This window comes from Cyprinodon tularosa, unplaced genomic scaffold, assembly GCF_016077235.1.
Source record: "Cyprinodon tularosa strain WSP-4 unplaced genomic scaffold, ASM1607723v1 ctg97, whole genome shotgun sequence".
NCBI lineage: Eukaryota > Metazoa > Chordata > Actinopteri > Cyprinodontiformes > Cyprinodontidae > Cyprinodon > Cyprinodon tularosa.
The window spans coordinates 219,211-241,572 of NW_024039751.1; the positions used below are offsets into that span (position 1 = coordinate 219,211).

Below are 22,362 nucleotides of genomic sequence, written 5' to 3' on the forward strand. Positions count from 1 at the left end.
CAAAAATAACAGAGAAAGAGATTATAAGCAGAGTTATCACAGTGGGACTTCAGCGGTCTGGTGATCCGGAACTGGAAACTGTTAGGGGAGATCAAAAGGATCAGTTCAAGGTCCGTAGGGAAAATGAATGAGATTGGTGAATTGCTGGAGAAGACTCACGTTAGGGAGATTCTAGGTTTTCCTTGGGTCCAGTTTGTGGGGGGTTTAATCCTGAGATGAAGGAACTCGTTGTAGGGCGGACGGCAGACTTGCCTTGGGTCCAGAGGAGCAATGGAATGGACTGTCACCGGGTTTTCCTCAAGTGGGCTCGAACAGATCTGGTGAAGGTTTCCCCTAGTTCAGTGTGACTCGAATTATTGCTTCCAAGGGGGGGGGGGGGGGGGGGGGGGGGGGTAAAAGGACCAGGCTTATCCAATGGATCAGGAGGGCATCCTACTGGAGAACAAAGACAAAGGCAAGGCTTAGACTCAGAGAGACAAAGCAAAGGTTAGACTCTGCTAATCTTGGTAAGGCTAGAGTACCCAATACTGCCAAACACTCTGGCGTCGAGGTGGTGACAGTCCGCAGCTCAAGTACTCCTCTGGTAATAACCCAACGAGCCGCAGGTGTGCAGGGAGGCCCAACGAGGACAAGGCACCGCCTGGTGGTGGGGAGAGGAAAAAACACAGAAAACAACCCACACAAACTGGAACCCTAACAGTATATCTTTTATTGGAAATTTAGATTAATATTGTTATTTTGTTATGTACGTATTGCTGTCACTTGAGAAAATAAATATTTTTCTCAAATTTTATTTCAGTGTAATTTGGGGGAAAAAAAGTCAGAATACTGAGATTAAAGTAAGAATTCTGACTTTTTTCCCATATTAAACTGAAATAAAATGTAAAAATCAGTTAACTTTTTTTTTTTTTAGTGGCTCTAATCCTCTTCCGTATTTCTCTGTATATCTTTTATTGGAATTTCTAATGAATATTTTTGTTTTTGTTTTGTTATGTACAGAAGCGTATTGCTGTCATTTGAGAAAATAAATATTTCTCTCAAATTTTATTTCAGTGAAATGGGGGGGTCAGAATTCTGAGATTAAAGTCAGAATTCTCACTTTCCCCCCCTATATTAAGCTGAAATAATATTTAAAAATCAGTTAACTTTTTTTTCAGTGGCTCTAATCCTCTTCCGTATTTCTCTGTATATCTTTTATTGGAAATTTAAATTAATATTTTTGTTTTGTTCTGCCACTTGAGAAAATTAATATTTGATAACAAATATATTGTGTAAACGTGATAACTTATATGCTTTTAGTCAGTAGTAACCGCGAGACTCATTTGTCTGGTTTTATTTTGGAGTTTATCCTTTTAGCAGCCACTTTTTTTGTCAAAGTGAATCATCACTTTACGTACACGATCTTTGTCGGCAGGTTAGACGCTTTCTTGACGATCTCAGACGATTTTTCTCGAAGTTCTCCGCCGCCGGTCGCGCTGTCCCCTTTAAACAGGCGTCTCTCCGCAGTTTTCCACCCTCTTTGTCCGCCTGTCTGCTCATTCCCCTTTAAGGTGATGTCGTACCCACTTCTGGCTTATTATTCCCTCTTGTTCCTGTTGTAATGTCGGCGCTCGGACACTCGGACTAACAGCAGCACCGAACCGGGTCCCCCATCACATGTCCAAACCCCGGAGCCTTAGCTGAGCTCCGGACTGACAGTCGCCTGCTGTCCGAATCAAAGGTGGGGAACACCAGAAGCTGCTCTCCTCCTGGATAGAAATGTCTGCTCAGATGTTAGAGAAGCAGGCTGGACCAGCTGAGGATCGGAGGATGTGGTGAAATCCGTCCAAACCCCGCGATGTTACGGATGTTTGGAGGAAACAAGGCGCTCATTTCTGGCTCCAGTTTAACCTTCTTTTAATCAACGGTAAGTGAATGTGGGGATTTACTCTGGGAGCCACGCAGATGCTGGAAAAACATCCGCTTTTATTTTTGTTTAGTTATTTTTTTCCGTGGCAGGTGTCTTTAACAGGGGGGCCCCTCCATCACTGCTGCTCTGTTTTCAGAGGCCAGCCAGTTTGGCCCCTGGTGTTACATTCCTTCCACGTCCTTTCCCTTCAACCTCCTAAAAAAACAAGAAAAAAAGCTCTTATGTAACCCAGTGGGATTCCTTTTCTGTTAGACTTCCTCGCCCTGTGGAAGGAAAACACTCCTGCAGGAGCCCCATGTGGGCAGACAGGCTGTCCCAGAGACACATCAGAGCTCCCTATACTCACAAAACTTTATTATCCTCCAACAAAAACAATGATCTGGATTTTAACTGATGGTTATGAGGTTGTTATTAAAGTGATGTCAGACTCTGTGAGGCTTTTATTAGGTTAGAATGATGTAATGAATCCATAGAATCTTCTCATTGTATTTAAAAGGAGATCCCACAGCATGATGCTACCACTACCATGTTTTTCTGTGTATTCTGTATTTTTTAGAGCTCTGTGGACCTCCATCCCCAAACGATGACATCCCCCGACTCGCCTCCCCTCATCTCCCCTTCTCCATGTCCAGCGCCTCCCCCGTCCCTGCCCTCCTCCCCGCTTCCTACCTCCCCGGCCCCGTCCTCCTCCTCCCTCCCCGCCCCGCCCTCGCTGCCCCCCACAGGTGAGGTGATGGTGCTGGCTCTGGGCAGGAAGAAGCAGCGCGTGCTGATTGCTCTCTCCATCCTACCCAACCTTTTCCTGGCCTTCCTGCTCTCCTCCGACCCCCTCATCACCCTCTCCCCTCCCCACCACTGCCGCCTGCCCGGCCCGTCGCCTGCGCCGGAGGTCCTGAACGCCTCCCTTCCCTGGGAGAAGGGGGTGAGGCCCGGGGAGACGGGGAGCCCATCGCAGTGTAAGCAGTACGCGAACAGCAGCCAGTCGGCCGTGGTGGACTGCGAGGGCGGATGGGACTACAACGTCACAGAGGGGCTGAAGAACAACATCGTGACGGAGGTAAAGCTTCAGCCTCTGGCCTTCTGCTGGGTGTCTTTGCTTTATTTTCCTTTTAATATTAAAGGCAGCTGCCCATCCTGGCAGGCTGTGCTAATTCCATTTAGCATCACAAACTTATTTAAACAGGGGAACACCCAAATAAAAGTCTGTGTGACGCTCCACAAGTGTTTTATAGGATTATAACCCTCTTAGCTTCAAACAGGATTACATACAGAACATTCCTGGCTACTTTCGGCTTTCATTCATTTCAAGTATTATAATAATCTAAAAAAAGCTTCCTTGGATCTCCTAATTGGTGACATGCTGTTTCCTGTTCATTTCAACATACTTCTGTATGAGGCTGCGTTCCTCTAGGCCTCTCCTCCTTCCACAGATAACCAACCGGACAGCTTTTTTGATGGTTTAAATAAATGTAAACACTAATGTGAATGAGAATAATATAATTATACCTTTTTTTTTGTTCTGATTCACTAAATCCATTTCCTTCAACTAAAAATGTTCTGAACATTTAAGGATTAAAATCAGTTAAAAGATGTAACTATTTAAAAAGATGCAAATAATATTGTTGAATAATAGGCCCTATTTAAGGTGAAGGAATAAAATGAAATGAAAGGTAACTGCATTTAAATGTGATATGATGTAAATGATATCTACTTTTTACACACAGGAAGTATTAAATAGTGAAGGTTTTGCTTACAAATTCTTATTTGGCTATTAAATGTTAAAACTACTTGCCATAATCGCAGAGGAAACCATTAATAACATGATTTAAACTTGATAAAAATACATCAGGGTTATTATTTTGTTAAATAAAAGTTTTAAATAAAGGACAGATATAAGAAAGTTTAAAGAACAGATGGGGTTGGGGGGGGGGGGGGGTGTCAGCCTTACAATAGTGTACAAATAAACGCAGCAGCTTTTCTCTTGGCTTTAAAGGAGATTGGATAGAGATAAAAACTCCTCCTGTTTTGTACAAAGCACCACTTCTGCTGCTTCTGCTGCCTTCAGCTACAGATGAAGCAACAACTTTATGAGCGTCAGAGTCCGTTCGCTTGTCCTTAGCGGCTGTCAGTAGGAGCTAAAGCAGACGACATGAACCAGGAGGTAGTGCAGGCAGATCTGCAGTCTTAAAACGACATCTTTGCTAAATGTTGTGCTCCTGGACCAGGCTAGCTGCTCAATGCTATTCGGTTTTTCTATAATTCACACACAAGCAGAGAAGAAAAATGCACAGCAGTGCTGTGAATGAGGAGCAGCCAGCAGGAGTGCAAACAAACAGGTTTAACACTTCGGCTGGTACTGTTTCAAACATCTGGCGGCCATGTTGGATTTAAAGACAACAAACCCCTCTTCTTTTGCTGCATTTTTGATGTTACTTGGAAAAACTGGAGGTAAAGCTGTTTAGTGTAACACAGGAACTCTGCCGTGATGATTTTTTACAGACTTAGGGTGGGAACGATTCTCAGATCTCTGTTTCTGCTGCTAATCGAAAAGAGTTGGGACTCTTTTAGGCTCCCTTCGCTATCTCCTGCAGGTTCTTCTCATTTTCATCTCTTTCAGCTGGATGCTGATGCGGTTCAGGCTGGGATTTGTTATTTTTTTATGTGGTGAAGTCTTCTGAGAAGTCTTCACCTTAGGTGATCTGCGGAAGTCAATGATTGTCTTTGAGTTCAGGTTGGTTAAAGGAAAAAACAGCAGGACTGTTTTTTTTTCCATATCCATTTGTAGTTCTAAAGGGCTTTTTTTGGGAGGATTTCTGGGGTTGAACCATTTAGAACAGAGACCAAGGCATTCAAATAAGGAAATATTTATTATTTGGGAATGAAGGACAAAATAAATCTTTTCTTCATTCTAGTTTATATTTACACGACTGCTTTGGCCAACATCAATCATTTGCTTTCCAGCTTTGTGCTCCTTGAGTATAAGAGAATAACTTTGTATCCTGGAGCTTTTAAGCTGTAATTAAAGCAGCAGCTGATTCCTGGACTTCATCCATATGCTCCCTCTCACCTCTACAGCATGCATCATGGATTGTAAACTTGTCGCCCCATTTTTTTTCTGTTTCTGACCACACTGCTGTAGGAGCCCCACCCAGTCCACAGAGTTGGGGCAGTATGCTAGTAATCCACCCACACCACTGCAGCACACGGAAAAAGGCTCAAACGCTGCCAAGGGAGGCATTTGGATGCAAAAGCATCCGTGTTGTGAAAGCGTTGCCCAGCAGTGCTCACACTCAGGTTTGCAGACAGGATGCTCTGCTGTCTGTGAGGCTTTTCCTCCTTTATTTTGTGCAGCGTCTTTGTGCTGAGGTGGCAGTATGTTTGAAATGAGGCAGGAGAAGCTCCTGATTAGCTTTAACTCCGACACGGATCGATAAACTTTCCCATTTCTTTAAAGGTTCGCCTCCTTTAAGACGTCAACGCTGTAGATGGAGTCTTTCAGGAGTGTTTGAAACACTTTCAGATGTTGCTACAACAAACATTAACTGTGTAACATTGGGATTTATTTATTGAGATCAAAACAAAGTTGTTTTTTATTTGTTTCAAATTAAACAACTAAAAAAGTTCAGGTAGATTTGCACATCTAGAAACAAAATTGGTGACTTTTTTAGAGAAAAGCAAAAATAAAATATTAATCAGTCAGTTTATCCGGAGGAAAATGATTACCTGCAGATTTAAAGAGACATTATGGAGTTTTCTGTGATGCTGCCACCTGTGGCTAAAACACAGAACTGCAGCTCTCCTCTGGTCGATCTCGTAGGTTGCACTCGTACTTGGCAGGGTTGATTTTCTCATTTTTCGTGGGGTTGCCATTGGTGTCTGAGTTAAGCTGGATGCCGGTCGCAGTTGAGCGTCCACAAAAAAAAGTTTATAATATAATACTTTGATTCTTTTGTAGCTCGGAACCATTTGGACACGCTTGACACCGAACAGCGCGAGAACTTCCGACCCAAAGTAAATTCAGGAAATGCTAAGAAGCGTCGCTGCTCAGTCTTCTACTCAAACGATGTTTTAGTCGTAAAGCGTCAAATAAAAAGACTGTTTTGAAGCTATTTTCAGTAACAACATGCGTAATATCACAAGATATCAAGATTTGCTTATATTACGGATCTTTGACTAGACCATTTTATTGATGGATATGTTTTAAATTAGAGCCGATGCTCATCTGAAAGGCTTCTGAAAGGCATGATGCTGCCACCACCGTGCTTCAAAGCAGGGAAGATGGAGCGTTTACCATGATGTTAAGTGTTTTTTTTAAAATGCATGCTGGAAAATCTGATGGGATCGTCTTCTACTTAGTTGAGTCAAACTAATTTATTAACGACTTTTTTTTTTTAACCATTGCTTGCATCTCCCTGGATTTAGTCCACCATCTTTGGGTTTTGGCTGTCATAACATTCCCCCAGCTGACTTGTGGTCTAGAGAGCTCAGCTTCCTCTCTGATCATTCTCTCCTTTCTCAGCTACTCAGATTAGGTGGACTGAATGTTTTTAACTGTTAAAAATAAATCTTGTTAAACCAAACTCTGCTTTAAACTTCTCTGTAGGCTACATTTCTCCTTGCCCTTCATTTTTCATTTTTTCCCTAATGATTTCTCTAACAGACCTTATTTACTGGTCAGGTGACCTCAAGGGTGACGGGTATGTTGTTTTTTTCCTTCCTCTAATCAATGAAGGCCTACTGTGTGGCCTGGCTGCAGGTTTGCGTCCCTGTGAACAATCTCTCTGATCTCACCAAACCAGTCAGGTCAGTTTCAGAACCTGTTAGTTCCCATTCCCGCTCCGCTCCTGTCGTGCAAAGCATTCCGGCCGTGTGACTGCCTTGCAGCCGGGCCGTCCCTTTGTCCGACCGCTGTGTTCTTTTGTGCTCCTGTTACCCGGGCAACAGGACGGCTGATATGACGTGACGGTCTCCTAATGTTTCGGCTCCAACTCCCTTCAAACCGGATCGTTCAAACCGTACTTTGCTTCCCTTCAGTGGAGCTTAGCTCATGCAAATCAGTGGATCCGTTTAATGAGACCCAATCTGAAAGCAGAGAAACAAATGTTCTATTGACCTCACTTTCTTTAAGGCTGTTAACCGGTATTCTACCTCACCTTCTCTAACTAAAGAGATCGAAGCTTCTGTTCGATATCCCTCCTCTGGTGGACTTTCATCACTGATTTCACTGATTGTTTACCACGGCTTTCTGTTCATTTTCTGCACTTCGATGCTCGTCCAAAACGATCTTTCTGTAAAATGGAAATGTCCTGACTGCAGCAGGTCATGTCTGACAGCGCTCTCTCTCTCTCTCTCCGTCTGTCCAGTGGGATCTGGTGTGCGCCCAGTACTGGCTGGTTCCGGTGGAGGAGGTGTGCTTCATCCTGGGCGTTCTGATGGGCTGCCTCGGCCTGGGCTACGCTGCTGACAGGTAATGTATTCGGTGCTCAGTGAATGAAGAAACAATCTAAGCAGCGTTTTTCTTCTTTCTTACAGATCTGTTCATTTTTCTTTAATCCAGTCGCTTTGGTCCAGGTTTCCTCTGTGGAGATTTATGTATTTGTTTCCAGTCTGTGGAACAAAGAGATATAAACTAGTAAAAAAAAAAATACTATGGAGTCAATGAGCTTGTTGTTAGCACAGCTGGAAAGAAAGATAGACATGTTCAACCTTTGGTGAGATCGGAGCTCATGTGTGAAATTCAATGAGTTATGGTGAACTGAACAAGCAATAGTCAATAGTTTCCAAATGATTGAGTTCAGGTGTTCCAGTCATTTCCTGGTTCACAGCTGCCACACATACAGACATTATCCTGCAGAAGGAGGATCCATTTTTCTGTTCCTTTCTACCAAATATTTCACAGGTGACTGTTGGTGATACTATAACTAATTTAAAGGGTTATGTATCAGCAGCTACTCACGAGGTGGAAGGGATGATGTCACCAACCTTTTGCAGTCAGTTTCACACCTTTAACTTTCATTTGGCCTTTAGAGTTGATGAAAAACAGTTTGTAGAAAGCAGAGCTGACCGATACGTCAGCAGGACGATATTCTAGGCTGCTAGCGTATTTTGTGCATCTGTGCAGGTGTTTGTCGATTCATTACTGCGTTCAGCAGCCATGTTGGAGATCAGGAAACGCCCATGCATTGCTGCTCCGCCCATTTGCATCAATGTTTTCTTTGTTTTGTTTATAAATGTGTGAGACACGTGTAACATTTGCTATCCTTGTTTCATTTTTTACCATGTAAATAGAGAAAAAGCGATACTGCGGTTGGTAGGGTCAAAATAATCGGCATCAGCCTTAGAAATTCAATAAAAAGAAGCTGCATTGGTCGATGTAGAGAATGAGCTTTAGGAGCTTAAACGAGTAAATGTTTCCTTTCTGTTTGGGATTTTCCAGGAGAAAAGCTCTTGTTTAGCTGGAATGCGTTAAAGAACGGCTGGTGGTGAAGGTAGAGAAGGCGTTTTTTTTCCTTTTTTATTTAAATTTCAATTTGTTTAATTCAGTTTCAACATAATGAAATGTTTCAAAAAATGTTTGAACTCCAGCTCTGTAGCAACACTTCTATCTAAAGGAAGTCGCACAAACTCTTGTGCCGTTTCTCAATTAACAAGAATGCGAGTACGGACTCATGCCCTTGCCAAGTATGTGTTAGAGAAGAACGCAGGAAAGTCGGGACTTTCGCAGCATAAATACTGGTCAATTGGAACTGAAGCGTGCTGATGATGTCACCACACGCTCAGCTCGTCTAGAGCTGCATTTCACCTGCTGTTATTAATAGTCTCTAGATGCTAAATTCTTACTTTTTTCATTTAGTGGGGGAATAATATTTACCAAAGTCAGATAAACACAAATCAAATTAAAATTTTTCCAAATAAAACAAGAATATATCGCCATCAGAGCCAGCAGTCCTTCACACACGGCTATGCAGAGAGAGGGTTGCTGCAGACGGGCTGCGGTTAGCCCTGGCTGCCGTTACCCTCGGAGCTCCGCTGGTTGCCGCAGTGCTCTCAACTTCTGAATTTTTCTTCAAATTACGCATTAAATCGGTAAATGGACCATATAGTGACAGTTTAAAGTATAATATTCTCGTCTCAAATAATCTTAAAATGTACTTTTATTGAGCAACAGAAAAGAGAACTTTTAACAATAGTCTGAGCTCTGTAGGTGCTCCAATGGAAGCTGCTGCTGCAGTGCATGCTGGGACAGCTGTCAATCTCAAGAATGGACAAGTCTGCTCTGATGCATGCTGGGTAAAGAGGGAGGGGCAAGAACAACATACGGGAACTTTGTCCTTTCTCTGTCTGCTGTTCTGGTGAATTGGAACAGTACTGGGGCTGAGGTCTATGACGTTTCACGAGTACACGAGCACATGAGAATGCACAAGTACACGTATTGAGAAACGGCCTTGGTCTCAACCTGATATAATGACTTTAAAACAAACTCATCTTAATCTGACCTCACAAATGCTGCACAAATCCCCTAAAACCCAGTCCTAAAAGTTGTATAAAGCCCTACCAAAGCCCCATTGAAAGCTTAGCTACCTTCATATTACACCCTATTGATTAATAATCGGATCCAACTCTAGTTTACGTCTTCTATCAAACTCGGATGTGGCAGCATCATGCTGTGTGGAGGCTTAATCCCTGCATGAAAATGACTTTACAACTATCTATTACATTTCGATTTGTCTGTTACAGAAAATCCCCAATTAATTACATAAAAAGGTAAAGTTTTTTTAGACCAGATAACCATAGATAGTGACCCTCTGCAGCTTTCTGCTAAATGGACCCGGGAAAGGTTTAGCCGCAGTCCTGGTAAGATTTGGAGGGAGATGATGTCATTCCAATCAGCTAACGACCCTCATTAATTTCCTGACCTGCTGAGGGTGTGTTAGGGCGAGTAATTTAATGCTGGATCCTCGAAGGACCCAAAGAAGAGGCTGCAACAGGAAACAGGAGACCGCCAAACTGTAATTCAGGACTGATATACGGTCACTATTGATTCGCTAAGCATCTTAGTTTTTTGGCTTTTTGAGGAAGAAGAGTTATTTAAATTTGTCTTGAAGTTAAACAATGTTTTTTTTAAAACAAACTCTTTGAAATCTGAAGGTAAATAACAGATTTAACTCTAAATAGTCTTGTTTATGTCCCCCCATCCTCTTCTTTCTTTCTTTTTTTTTTTTTTTTGTTTTAACCCGATCTTAGTTCAAACGTGTCTCAGCTGCTCCTCTTTGTGTTGCTGTTTCTGCAGGCTGGGTCGCTCCAAAACCCTGCTGATCTCCCTCACCCTGTCGGTGGTGTTCGGGGTGCTGGTGTGTGTCTCTCCGTACCCCTCCATCTTCATCGTCATGCGGTTCTGCCTGGCTGCCGCCAGTGCAGGCGTCTATCTAACCCTGTATATCACCCGTAAGTAAAACTTGTTATTGAAATAGCGCAGTAGGTCTCCCTGTTTAGTTTTTAAGTATTATCTGCAGCAGCAGGTTGGTTTTTCAGTATAATTCAGGAAGCAATCGGTGTGTTTTATCGAATGCTTGTTAAAACTCTGACTGTTTGATCTCTCTGGTCGTCCTCAGGAGCCTCTGAGGCCTGATAGGTTATGGATATATGTAACATAAAAGAATGACTATTTAGGGCATAATTAAATCCTATGGGGATTTATTCTGCGTTTTATTAGGATTTGTGCTGCCTTAACCGAAAGGCAGCACAATCTTCACAATCATTCACAATCTAAAAATCTTTGATTTTATCTGTATTTTAGGTGAAAAGGCCAACATAGTCCAGCATGTAAAGAATAATCATGAATTGAAAGGAAGATGATTCACGGTTTTTCTTTTTTCTTTTCGGGTGGGGGAATACATTCTGAAAAGTGTGGCATGTGTTTGCCAAAAGGGTCTTTAACTCTAAAACGTCTAAATCAAATAGTTGAAATGAAAACGTAGCTCAGTGGCGCAGTGGGTAGCACTGCTGCCTTGCAGCAAGAAGGTTCCGGGTTTTATTCTCTACCCAGGGTCTTTCTGCAGGTTTGCATGTTCTCCCTGAGCATGCGTGGGTTCTCTCCGGGTACTCCGGCTTCCTCCCACAGTCCAAAAACATGACTGTTAGGTTAACTGGCTTCTCTAAATCCTCCTTAGGGCTGATTTATTCTCACCAACCAGGTTGTTTGTGTCGCAGTGAATGCAAATGTGCCTCTAACCCTTCCGCAAACACTCTGCTGCACCTCTCTAAAATTGTAGTTGACCACAGACAGGAGGCCTCTGATTGGTCAAATCTACATCTGCGCTATGCTATGCGTATTTCCTGTTTGCTACCTTACCGGCTTGTTTTGTTTGTATGACCGCCATTGTGGGAAAACAACTCGTGATGATGGACCAGTTAGAAGAGCGAGAAAGTGCAAAAGAACGCTGGGACCCTTTTTACACCTGGATCCCCGCTCTTTTTGGCCCTCATGTCCCTCCGTTGTCGCACAAACTCGCCCCCACTTCCTCACCACCTTGGCCGTATCTAGACCCACAGCTAGTTCGCTAGTTCGTGATTGCGTTGTGGCGTGGAATAACATAGCGCAGACCACGCTTCAATATTGGGAATAAATAAAAAATATCTGCGACAAGCTCACTGCGACACACTGCTGCAGGAGGATAACCAGCCCTTAAGGTGTGAATGGTTGTTTGTCCTGTTTGTCTCGGTGTTGGACGGGCGACCTGTCCAGGGTGGACCCCTCCTCTCGCCCATTAACGGCTGAAATTAGGCACCAGCATCCCTCGTGACCCCAGCAGGGATAAGCGTGACAGAAATTGGATGGATGGATGAAAACGTAGCCGAATGATAAAGATGGAATTAAATTTAAAATTTTACGAATCTGGTTTGAATCGATTCCTTTTGATCCAAACCTTTCTGAAATTAGATTGCTGGCATTAAACATTTTGTTTAGGTTTTACTTTAGTGACATCTTGATACCCGTATTATATTCAGCATTCAAAAGCAATTAAATAAAGTAATGGTAGTTAATAGCAGCTGTAAGGATGGGTGGGAAATACAAATTAGAAAAATCCCCAAATCTTTGGTTAAATGAATCTATCTTTAGATAGATTTAATTTATAAGCATTTTGATTCCGAATCGGAAAATTTATTTTGTGTAACACAGCACTACTAGATTCAGTTCAATTCAGTTTATTTATATAGCAAAAATTCACAACACACGTCATCTCAAGGCAATTCAACCAGATCATACAGTCAAATTGATTCAGTTTTCTATCTAAGGAAAACCAGCTGATTGCATCGACTCATTGACTCTTCAGCAATCCCTCACACTAAGCATGTTTGTAGCGACATGAGATACAAGTCGAACAAAGAGAGCTTTAAACAGAGAAGCAGCCCAGAGATCCACGGTTTAGGTGGGAGAATCTGCCAAAGGGGGAACAAGAAACTTAACATCACCTTAAATACATCAGTCTCATCACAAATCATGGTGGTGGAAGCATCATGCTGTGGGGATGCGCTTTAAGAAAGGATGGACACCATCGAGTTAAACAACCAAAGCTGCTGGTAAATTAGTACGGCCTAGTCAAAGCCTGGAACTAAAGACATTAGTGAATATGACTTTGAAGAGAGACTAATCTGATCTAATTTGGTGGAGTTTGAGTCTCTAAATAAAAAGCTTATAGAGACGTATCTGTTTAAAACATTCATTTAGGATCAATCTATAGAGTTTTATGTGTACAGTGTAGTAAAAACGATGCATCCTCTCCTAAAGTTTCACGACTATTCGCTGATTTTTGTCGATGTTCCTGTTCTCTGGGACAAAGGGGGGTGAATACTTTGGCGCTTTATTATTTTTTACCCTCAAAGATGCTGTTTGGTTCCTGCTAAGACCAAACATCCCCCCCACCAATCCTGATGTCAGCTTGTTTGTTGATGTAAGTGACTGATATGTCTGCTCAGGCTCGCCTGGTTAAATATCCATAATTAGCTTTTAATTGGTGCTTTGAGCCAGAGTCAAAAGACTGCATTTGTAAACAGCAGCATGTAATTACCTAGCTGGTTTACCATGCTAAAAGAGTCGAATGTGTTTGCAAGACGAAAGCTCCTCTAGATTAGAGTCAGACACGGAAGATTAGCATCCTAGAGGAGAGCAAATTAGACTAACGATGTTTCCTTGCCTGCTAGGTCTGGAGCTCTGTGAGCCGTCCCTCCGGCTTGTGGCGACCATGCTGGCCGGACTCATGACTGTGGCAGGAGAGCTGCTGCTGCTGGCCGTGGCCCTGGGCTGCCAGTCCTGGAGGGGTCTGCTGGGAGCTGGGGCGGCCCCTCTAACACTCTTCCTCAGCTATGGGTACAATCACTTACTAAAGTACTTTACTTCCTTTTAAGCAAAAGAACTTGAGAAATGATGGCCTCAGTATTAAAAGCACCTGTTTCTGAGAGCCAGCTGGCTTCCAGATAGCTCTGTCAGATTGTATTGATCTCCTCTTTGCTCGTGTCAGAGCACATTAGAGCCACTTTATTCAACGTGTCAGCTTTCTGCTGGAAAAACAAGCCTTCAAACTTAATCACATCTGGTTATTAGCAGATTTGTAGCAATAATCTGAAAATGTCAGTAAGAAGGGATTAAAGTCTCGCACCGCTTGCTGACCTGCACTGTTTATTTCCTATGATGGAATAAATCCTGGCTGCTAAATCCACCTTAGCTTTCAGATGATTAAGTTTGTGGCCAAAGGGTGATTATATTTGCTTTTCCTGTCCTGCAGTATTCCCGGTGTGTTCCCAGAGTCTCCTCGCTGGCTCCTCCTCACAGAGCGATCTGCAGACATGAACGCCTTCAACGAGAGAAGGAACTCCAACCGAGACCTGAGGGATGACGAGAGCTTCACAGGTTTGTCCATCTCTGGGCTTCTTTTTTAAGTAATGCTTTTAAAGTAGCACTATGCTAAGCTAGTAAACTAGCCCCACCCGCCAGCGGCCAAAATCATTTTTGCCTGCGAGTGGTCTAGCCTCGATCAATGCCTTAGAACTGGCGGGCCAATCACAACGCAGAGATGTGTTTTGAACTTTTCGATGCAAAGCTGGCGGGGTATTGAGGGTGTGACGACAAAGCTGCGCAACGCTGGAGAAACCACAACAGGAAGATGGCAACAACTATTGAACTATTGACTCAGCTTTGGAATCAGTTTTGGAAGGATTAGACTTGGGGTTTTCTTTGAAACGTGAGCAGGGAGAGGCTCTACGCTCATTCATTTTTAAGAAGGATGTATTCGCCATTTTACCGACAGGCTGTTTGTTTACACTCCCCCACCAGCTTTCTGCTGCACTTCCTACGTCACAGTCAGTTGTACTCATTGGTCAGAGCGTTAGCCAATAGGCACAGACATGGTTTGATAAACAACTGGTTGTCTTTTGATGTCTCATTCATCGGGGCCAGACTAAATTACACATTTATAGGATTCCCGCGGGTCCTTAAAAAGTCTTAAAAGGCATTGAATTCTTTAAAATAAAATTAAGGCCTTAATTGGTATTAAAATGTCTTAAATCAGTCTTTCGTAGGTCTTAATTTTTAAAACATCACAAATAGGATTATTTTTATAACGATTTATTTTTGTAATCTAAATAAAACGTTAAAATTGACATTTTTTTTTATTATTAAAAAAATATATATAGGCTCACTATTATTGGTTCCGCCATTTACTTTTTGTCTGGAAAATATGAGCAAGTGTAAATGTAACCAAAATTGTCTCCAGCCAAGAGTTTTCTCCATGGCTAAAACCAGGGAACATACATGAGGCTCAGTTTATTTTGTGCAAAAAGCAATTCAAGCTCAGAACGATGGGAATTAAGGCAGTGGAGTCGCACATGCGAAGCACGAAACACAAAGCGTCAAAATGGAGTTACCGAGAAACAGCCGGTATTTCTCAGTTTTGTTCCACCCTTGTCTCTGCAACGCCTCCACTTATCACCAAATCAAACATACTAAGAAAACAATGCAAAGAAAAATAGCTGCAAAAAGACTTAGCACTGGTTATGTTGTGGCTTTAAAACTGATTTGTTTTATTCCCTGCTACAACAAGGTTTGTGAATTCAGTTAAATAATTGTTAAATATATCTGTCATTTGTGTGTTTTTAGCTTTCTTCCTGTATGGGAAGCTTTTCCAAATGTGAAACATTAGTGCAGTGGTTTATGTTAAAATAAACCTTTGGGTTAAGTTGTCGCAAGCAGGTTTTTCTTGTGTTTCTTGTAAATTTGGTCTTAAATTTTTATTTCAAGTGGCATTAAAAAGTCTTAAAAAGTCTTGAATTTAACTTGCCTTATGCTGTAGGAACCCTGATTTAATCTCACATTTAGTCTGGTTTATCAGGCTAGCACTATGCAACATTTTAATTTATTAATTCAGTATTTTTATATCTTAATATATCATCTTCTAAGTCCCAATAAATGGTAACCTAAGTGTTTATGAGACGATGGTGGATTCTGTCATCTCCCTCCTACTTTCTTTGGCTGAAAAACACACTTGCAGTTTTCTTGGTCACCGACCCGGTGGCAGTGTCACTCTTTTCTTATTCTAGCTGTAAGACGAACAGCTTTTGGCATCCAGATGTGAAGCCATCGGCATCGATAGCCACACGCCTCTCAGTGGGCTAATCACAGCTCATCATTTACAGATGCTTTGCTGAGATGCCAGGGATAGGGTCGCAACCGTCTGATGAAAAAATGCTGCCTTTTTCTCTCCTCTTTATAAAATAAAGAAAAAAATCTGTTTAAATCAAGCTGCTTGACTGTTAAGCAACAGGCTGCAGGCTAGCTATGTGAGCTAATAGCCCGACTAACATAAGCTTCTTACACTTTTTTCTTTGTTTTATTTTATATATATTCCCTTAAGGGTTTTTAGCAAAACCATATTTATAAAAAAAAGTTTTAAAAACAACACATTAATGTTCAATCTCTTGCATTAAAAGCTGCAGGAATAGTTTTAAATTGAATGAACTAAACCATCATGTTAAAGTTTTTGTGTGTAACTGAGATATTGTGTGATTTTCCTGCTAAAGCAAACATTAAAGTAGCTCAAATTATGTATTAAATGCGTTAAAAAAAGCAGCTATAATGATGTGCTGCTGCTGTAGAAGATGACTTAAGCCAGGTTTTATTTACATACAAACATGTTTGCTGGGCTGTGATCAGGTGAAGCAGCTCTTTCCAGCATTGCTTCTGTTTTGTCAACTTTACTTTATCCTGTCATCTCCCACAAACCTCACCATTGTCTTTTTAAAGGGAAATAAACCGTGTTTTTCTTGTCTTTGTGTTTTAAACGCTGGAATGTGTGACAGTGATTTTTAAGAGAAACTGTGTTCTGCTTTGTTTATGAGGTATGAGGAATTTAGAAATCATTGCATTTCCTGCAACCAGGATCGACTCAGATTCATGTTTTTGGTAACAAGTGAAAGAATCATTAAATGAGATAATAAAATGATTGTGAGCCTTGGTACCTGTTGAATGAGCATAAATGGTATGAAGTGATAGTCTATGGAAGATTGAAGCCTGACCACGATAAAAACATCCTCCCTTAATTTAAAATAAAGTTTTGTATTTAAACTTAAAAAAAAACAACATATAAAAAATCTCCAGTTATTTCACCCATAACAGCTTAACAGCTAAATGTGTGGAGGACCCATAAATAAACACGTCACTTATAATCAAAAGTCTGAAAACATACTAAGTTAATTAGTTTGAACGTGAATTCATGAAGATTATCCTTTAAGAATTAAACTAATTAGTTACAATCAACCAATCAGTTATTTAGGATTGGAAATTGATCAGATTTTCATGATTCCAATTCCCTTATCGATTCTGTTTAATGAAAAAGCATTATTGTACAATTTCGGGAAATAAACTCATCTCCCCCTGATTTAAATAAACTAGCGTCACCTTTCTCTCGCTCCCTGAACTGCGGAGCAACTTCATAGCATGTTTCCTTACATCCATCACAATAGCTAGAATCATGTAAGAATTCCAGCTACCAGGAGTTTTAATTAAACATGCTAGCAATGAAGGGATGGATTAACGAGAAAGGCAGATTCCTTTAATAACCCCAAAGAGAGGTAGGAGATTGGTTTATTTTAGAATGACATATGATTTACTAGGAGTCACATTAAGCACAGGCAGTGATATAAAACTAGCTATAACCAGAGTTTCCTTCCATGCTGGTCGTAACTTTAGCTTTTGTCCGGAAGCGACAAAAACATTTGTTAAAATGTACGCCATGTAGTGTGTGCAGGTGTTTCTGCATGTTGGATGTGTTTCCTCCCAGGGATGCAATTGCCACTTTGCAATGATTGCAAAGCGCCTTGTTGCCATCTTTCTCTTCTTTAAAATGAACCCAAACTATTGATCGCCTTGGCCGCTTTTGTTTTGCTTTTCTAGACTTACGTTTGGTCACATCGTACTTGCTTACCGAATGCCGTGTTCGTAACTTGCGTAAAAAACGTGACGTAAGTCGTGCTGCCCAGAGCGGCTCTGGTGCAACCTGGAACCGTTATCATTAAATCATTAAATGAGCTGCCAAACGGTGCCATGGAATTGGAACACATGGAACCGGTTCTGAACAGGAACCGGTTTTAGAATCCCATCTCTACAGTCATTTTCAGCCTAAAAGAGGCAATTTTCTTAAAAAATACCATTGCTAGAAGCATTATGTGGTTAGGTGATATAAAAAAACTTCTAATAACAACAATTAACACAGCTCCTCTGAAAAAAACCCATCTGTCACCATGTAGATAGAAGCAAGCAGTGGATTTGCATCTCTCTCTTAGATAAAGCAGCTGAAACGGCTATCGCTGCGTTTTTCATTGCAAACAGTCCCCAGGATGAAAGGCTGTTCACACAAAGCCTGCTTCTATTGAGGGTTCCTCCTGTTAAAGGGAGGACCTCATTTCTACTGGCACTATATGCATGTTTAGTTTGAGGGATCGTTGCAACATATTAAGGCTGGACGATGTAGAAAAAACATTTATCACAACTTTCTTTAATATAACTCAGTTCAATATTGATCCAAAGGGGAAAAAGCCTTAGAAAGACTGTTAAAAATCCCCATAACACATGCAAGTGCAAACTTATAAGCGCTTCAAAATATTTCCTAAAAAATCTTTTTTTATGTATAAAGCACTAAATAGAATAAAGAAGAATAACTAAAGCAAATACAAATTATATAAACAAACAGTTAAAATTTAGAAACAATACAGAAATACTTGGAAAAAAAAAGAAACTCCCCAAAAAGTACATAAAACCTTAAATGTCAATCAGTAACAATAGGCTGCAGTAAATATTGAAACATTGGAAAAGTCATCTCACGTTATTAAAAAAGTTTTATTGCAGTATAAATAGATACTGATAAATGGAGGGATTGCTGCAGACTGGATAGAAACCTTTACTGTAGTCATGGCAACGTGTTAGGGAGGCAGCAGTGGTACAGTTGGACCTTAATGGTGGAATTTTCGTTCTTGTTCCTGCAGAGCTGGACTCAGAGCCGGTGCCGTCCTCCCGCCCCCACCTGTCCTTCCCTGAGCTTTTCCACAGCAAGAACATCTGGAAGAACCTGTGCGTCCTCGGCTTCACCTCGTAAGTCACCCCCGCATTAATTTAGCGCCATCTTTTGTGTCAGTGCAGCACTTTGTTTAGGGGCCTGCTGCAGCCTCATATTTCACTCTGTCTCTGAAGCCTGTGTTGATGCACCCGGGCGGGCGGGCGCTCGCTCACTCGCTCCCCTCATCTCTCCCCCTCAGATTCATCTCTCATGGCATTAGTCACTGCTACAGCTCTTTCCGTGGTGACGTCAGAGGCACCGCCCCCAGCTTCTACTGGACCTACCTGCTGTCTGTGAGCGCGGGAGGCGGCGCCTGGCTGCTGCTGTGGGCGACGGTGGACAGGTGCGGTCGCCGTGGCATCCTGCTGCTGTTCATGACGATGACGGGCCTGGCCTCTTTGATCCTCCTGGGACTCATGGAGTGTAAGCTGGCTTTGGAGGGCAGCGGGGAGCTACGTCTCGCTTTTCTGCATAAATATGAACTCAAGCAGGAGACACTATAAATAGCTCAACAAGGTGGAAACAGAATCTTTTCATCTCACTGGAAGTCTCCTCCTGCTGTTTGGCAATGATTAAACAAGGCTTTTGCTGGGATTAAAGTCCAGTTTCTAATGATGGAGACAGATTTAAGTTTATCTGAACTTTGATCGGCCATTTACCTGCTGGCTCTGACTGATTAAAAGCATACCGGTCTGCTTGGTTCATGGAAAAATTCAGCCTATGCTGTTTTTTTCTTTGTATTTTGTGTACACACATTTTAGAATCTCTGTCTCCCCCCGGTGGCTGACAAGTAACATAGCACTTGGCTTATGTAGGACACTGCAGAGAAAGTAAAGTCAAAGCTCTGTCAGGTGTTGTGCTGTAATCATTCATCAGTAACTAACAAGGTGATAAAACTGCTAAGCCAAAGGAAGCTGAGTTCACCTTCATGCCCCCCCCCCCCCTCCCCCTCCATCAGCACTGATGTTCCTCCTCTCCTCCCTGACAGATCTCAGTGAGACGGCCATCACCGTTTTCTCAGTGCTGGGGCTTTTCTCCTCCCAAGCCACCGCATCCCTCTGTGTCTTTTTCACCGCAGAGATCATGCCAACCATCATCAGGTAAAAAACACAGCAACTACCGCCTTTCTCTAATGACCTCTAATGACCCCAAAACAGATCAGAACAAACGCAGTAGATGAGGAGGCAGGACATGTACTCTATCAGTACTTAGCAGGTTTATGAGTCAACAGAGGCTTTCAGCCATTAAAGGAGATATTCAGTAAAACTGTGTTAATGTAAATGAATTATTTCAGATTCTCATGTGGAAATTCAAAGTAAATGTCACAGAAAATCCCAAAAAGAGAGCAAATGTTATCCTCACAGGCTGACTTAAAACCATCAGATTTCTACATGTGAACCACTTCTTTGTTATTTCTCAGTTTAGATCAAATTCGCTCCATATTTCTCATTTTATAAACTCATTTAAATAATTCATGTGCAAACAGCGTTCTTTAAGCAGGTTGAAACATCCTTTTTCTAAATGCAGCTTTGCTGCATGTTTCTACACGTCTCCTTTATACAATAATAAATATAAAGATTAAAAAGAGTTTTAACGCAATAAACCTTAATGTATAATCTAGTGAAATAAAGTTTGAGTAGAGCAGTGATGGAGATTTAATACCAGTGTTTACTCATCATTATTGGGGCTAAAATGCATCCATTCTGTCAGCTAGAAAGGGATTAATGTAAAACATGAAGACTGATTTTGTTTTAGATTTTAAAATAAGGAAAATTTTTTTAAATAAAGATGAAGAATGGATTTTCCTCTATATGATATCTTTTGATTTAAAAACAACATAACCTTTCAGTTAATAACAAGGAAAATAGATCTAAAAACATTTTTTTGGGTTCTTTTAATCTCATTCTGCTGTAAAAATTAAATCAAATATCTTTTTAAAACCCACTAAAACTTCTAAGAGCTACTGTGGTTTGTTCTTTATATAATCTAAACCATTATTAGGAGGCCCAGTAGAACCTTTGGCTTAAAAAAACACCTTAAATATTAAGATTAAGATATTTAACCTTGATGAAAACTGGTAGGACTGATTCTAAACAATAAGCTAAGCTAACAATGAGTTTCTGGAAATCTCTGAGCTTGATATTTAAGGGAAACTATTATCTCAAGCAAATGAATCTGTGTTCTGCTTTGTTTAAGAGGAATGAGGAACAAGGATGGATTCAGATTCATGTTTTGGGCAACAAGTGAAAGAAACATTAAATGATGACAAAATGCTTTCATTGTCACCCGTGGTACCTGTTGAATGAGCATCAATATTATGAAGGGATAATCTATGGAAGATTGAAGCCTGACCACGATAAAAACATCCTCCCTTAATTTAAAATTAACTTTTGATTTTAAACTAAAAACTATCTGAAATCTCCAGTTATTTCACCCTTGAAAAATAGGAACAGCTTAACGTATAAATGTGTGCAGGACCCATAAATAAACACGTCACTTATAGTCAAGTCTGAAAACTAACTTAAATAGTTTGAACATGAGTTCATGAAGAGTTTGTGTTTGAAGACAAATTCCTTTAAGAATTAAACTAACTAGTTACAATCAACCAATCAGTTATTTTCAGCCTAAAAGAGGCAATATTCTATATTCTTAAAAAATACCATCGCTAGAAGCATTATGTGGTTAGGTAATATTAAAACAACTTGTAATAACAATAATTAACACAGCTCCTCTGTAAAAAACAATAAGTTTCTGTAAATCTCTGAGCTTTAGAGATTTAATCAGGAAACCTTTCAGTCTGAATGAACTACAGAATACTGAAAATTATACCGGAAAGTCAACCAGCTGTTTAGCTGCTTTATATTTTGATATTTCATGTAACATTATTGTGATCCTGTGGTTTAAAGAGGATCTTCTGACCCTAGTTATACGTCAGTGTTGATAAAGAGGAGACTCTGTGTTTTCAGGGGCAGTGGCGTGGGCGCCGTGCTCGCCCTGGGCTGCGTGGGCCGCCTCAGCTCCCCCATCATGGACCTGAGGAACCACTACGGCTACTTCCTGCATCACGTCATCTACTCGTCTCTGGCGCTCCTGGCCGTGCTCTCCATCCTGCTGCTGCCAGAGAGCAAGAGGAAGCCTCTGCCTCAGACGCTGGGGGACGGGGAGCAGTACAGACGACCCCCGCTGGGCCGCAGGAGGAGGGACAACGTGCCGCTGCTCGCCACCCCCAACCCAGAGACCTAAGAGGAGAGCGGTGCAGCGAACAGAGGGCTGAATGGAGAGAAAAGGGCTGCGAAAGACTTTATGCTTTCTTAACATATCATATCACACTCATGTCATTCCGAACGCAGACGGACTGGTTGATCTGCCACACACCTCTCTGTTTCTCCTAACACCATCCAGGAAGCTCTCATCTTCTGCTAAGAGGCTCACCAGCATCCCGCTACGCCTCCCTCCCTCCCTCCATCCTCCGTGTGTCTGCTGTAGAGACGGCGTCCTCTGATCAGGCTGCAGTCCTTTCTAACTGCTCCTGCCGTTTGTCTTAACCTACATGGAGGATTTTCTGTCTGTTTTTGCTGAGGGGGAGCACAGGATATGTTCTCAGAGGTGTAGGAAATTAAGTTTATCTTTTTTTTTAAATAAGTCGTTTATGGTCCGACCTGGCACTGAAGCCGAGGAGGACAGAAGCGGTAACAGAAACGCCTTGTAAATACTCTAGATTTTTGGACTTCTTGGGGGGCGTCTGAGTTTTGTTTTAACACAAACTCTGAGGCTGGAAGCATCCAGTATGCTATGCATTGGGTGAAGGAAGTATAGCACTTTGCAAATCTTATTTGTTTTTTTGTCCAT

The 22,362-nt window shown here is 41.6% G+C and overlaps 1 protein-coding gene across 1 annotated transcript; it reads left to right on the forward strand.

Annotated features, from left to right (window-relative positions):
- The first annotated feature begins 1,400 nt into the window (after positions 1 to 1,400).
- Positions 1,401 to 22,111, forward strand: slc22a17 (solute carrier family 22 member 17). The gene is made up of 10 exons (XM_038275614.1): positions 1,401 to 1,906; positions 2,466 to 2,966; positions 7,273 to 7,376; positions 10,200 to 10,354; positions 13,112 to 13,277; positions 13,693 to 13,817; positions 18,443 to 18,548; positions 18,713 to 18,936; positions 19,502 to 19,613; positions 21,480 to 22,111. The coding sequence occupies exons 2-10, from the start codon at positions 2,493 to 2,495 to the stop codon at positions 21,754 to 21,756; spliced, it is 1,743 nt and encodes a 580-aa protein (XP_038131542.1). The 5' UTR covers positions 1,401 to 1,906; positions 2,466 to 2,492; the 3' UTR covers positions 21,757 to 22,111.
- Positions 22,112 to 22,362: the final 251 nt, after the last annotated feature.

Bases quoted from the DNA above. Each gene is read 5' to 3' on its own strand.
- slc22a17 (XM_038275614.1), top strand. From the start codon at position 2,493: ATGACATCCCCCGACTCGCCTCCCCTCATCTCCCCTTCTCCATGTCCA. The intron at 13,278-13,692 runs GTACAATCACTT...CCTGTCCTGCAG, and splicing joins ACACTCTTCCTCAGCTATGG to TATTCCCGGTGTGTTCCCAG. The intron at 18,549-18,712 runs GTAAGTCACCCC...TCTCCCCCTCAG, and splicing joins TGCGTCCTCGGCTTCACCTC to ATTCATCTCTCATGGCATTA.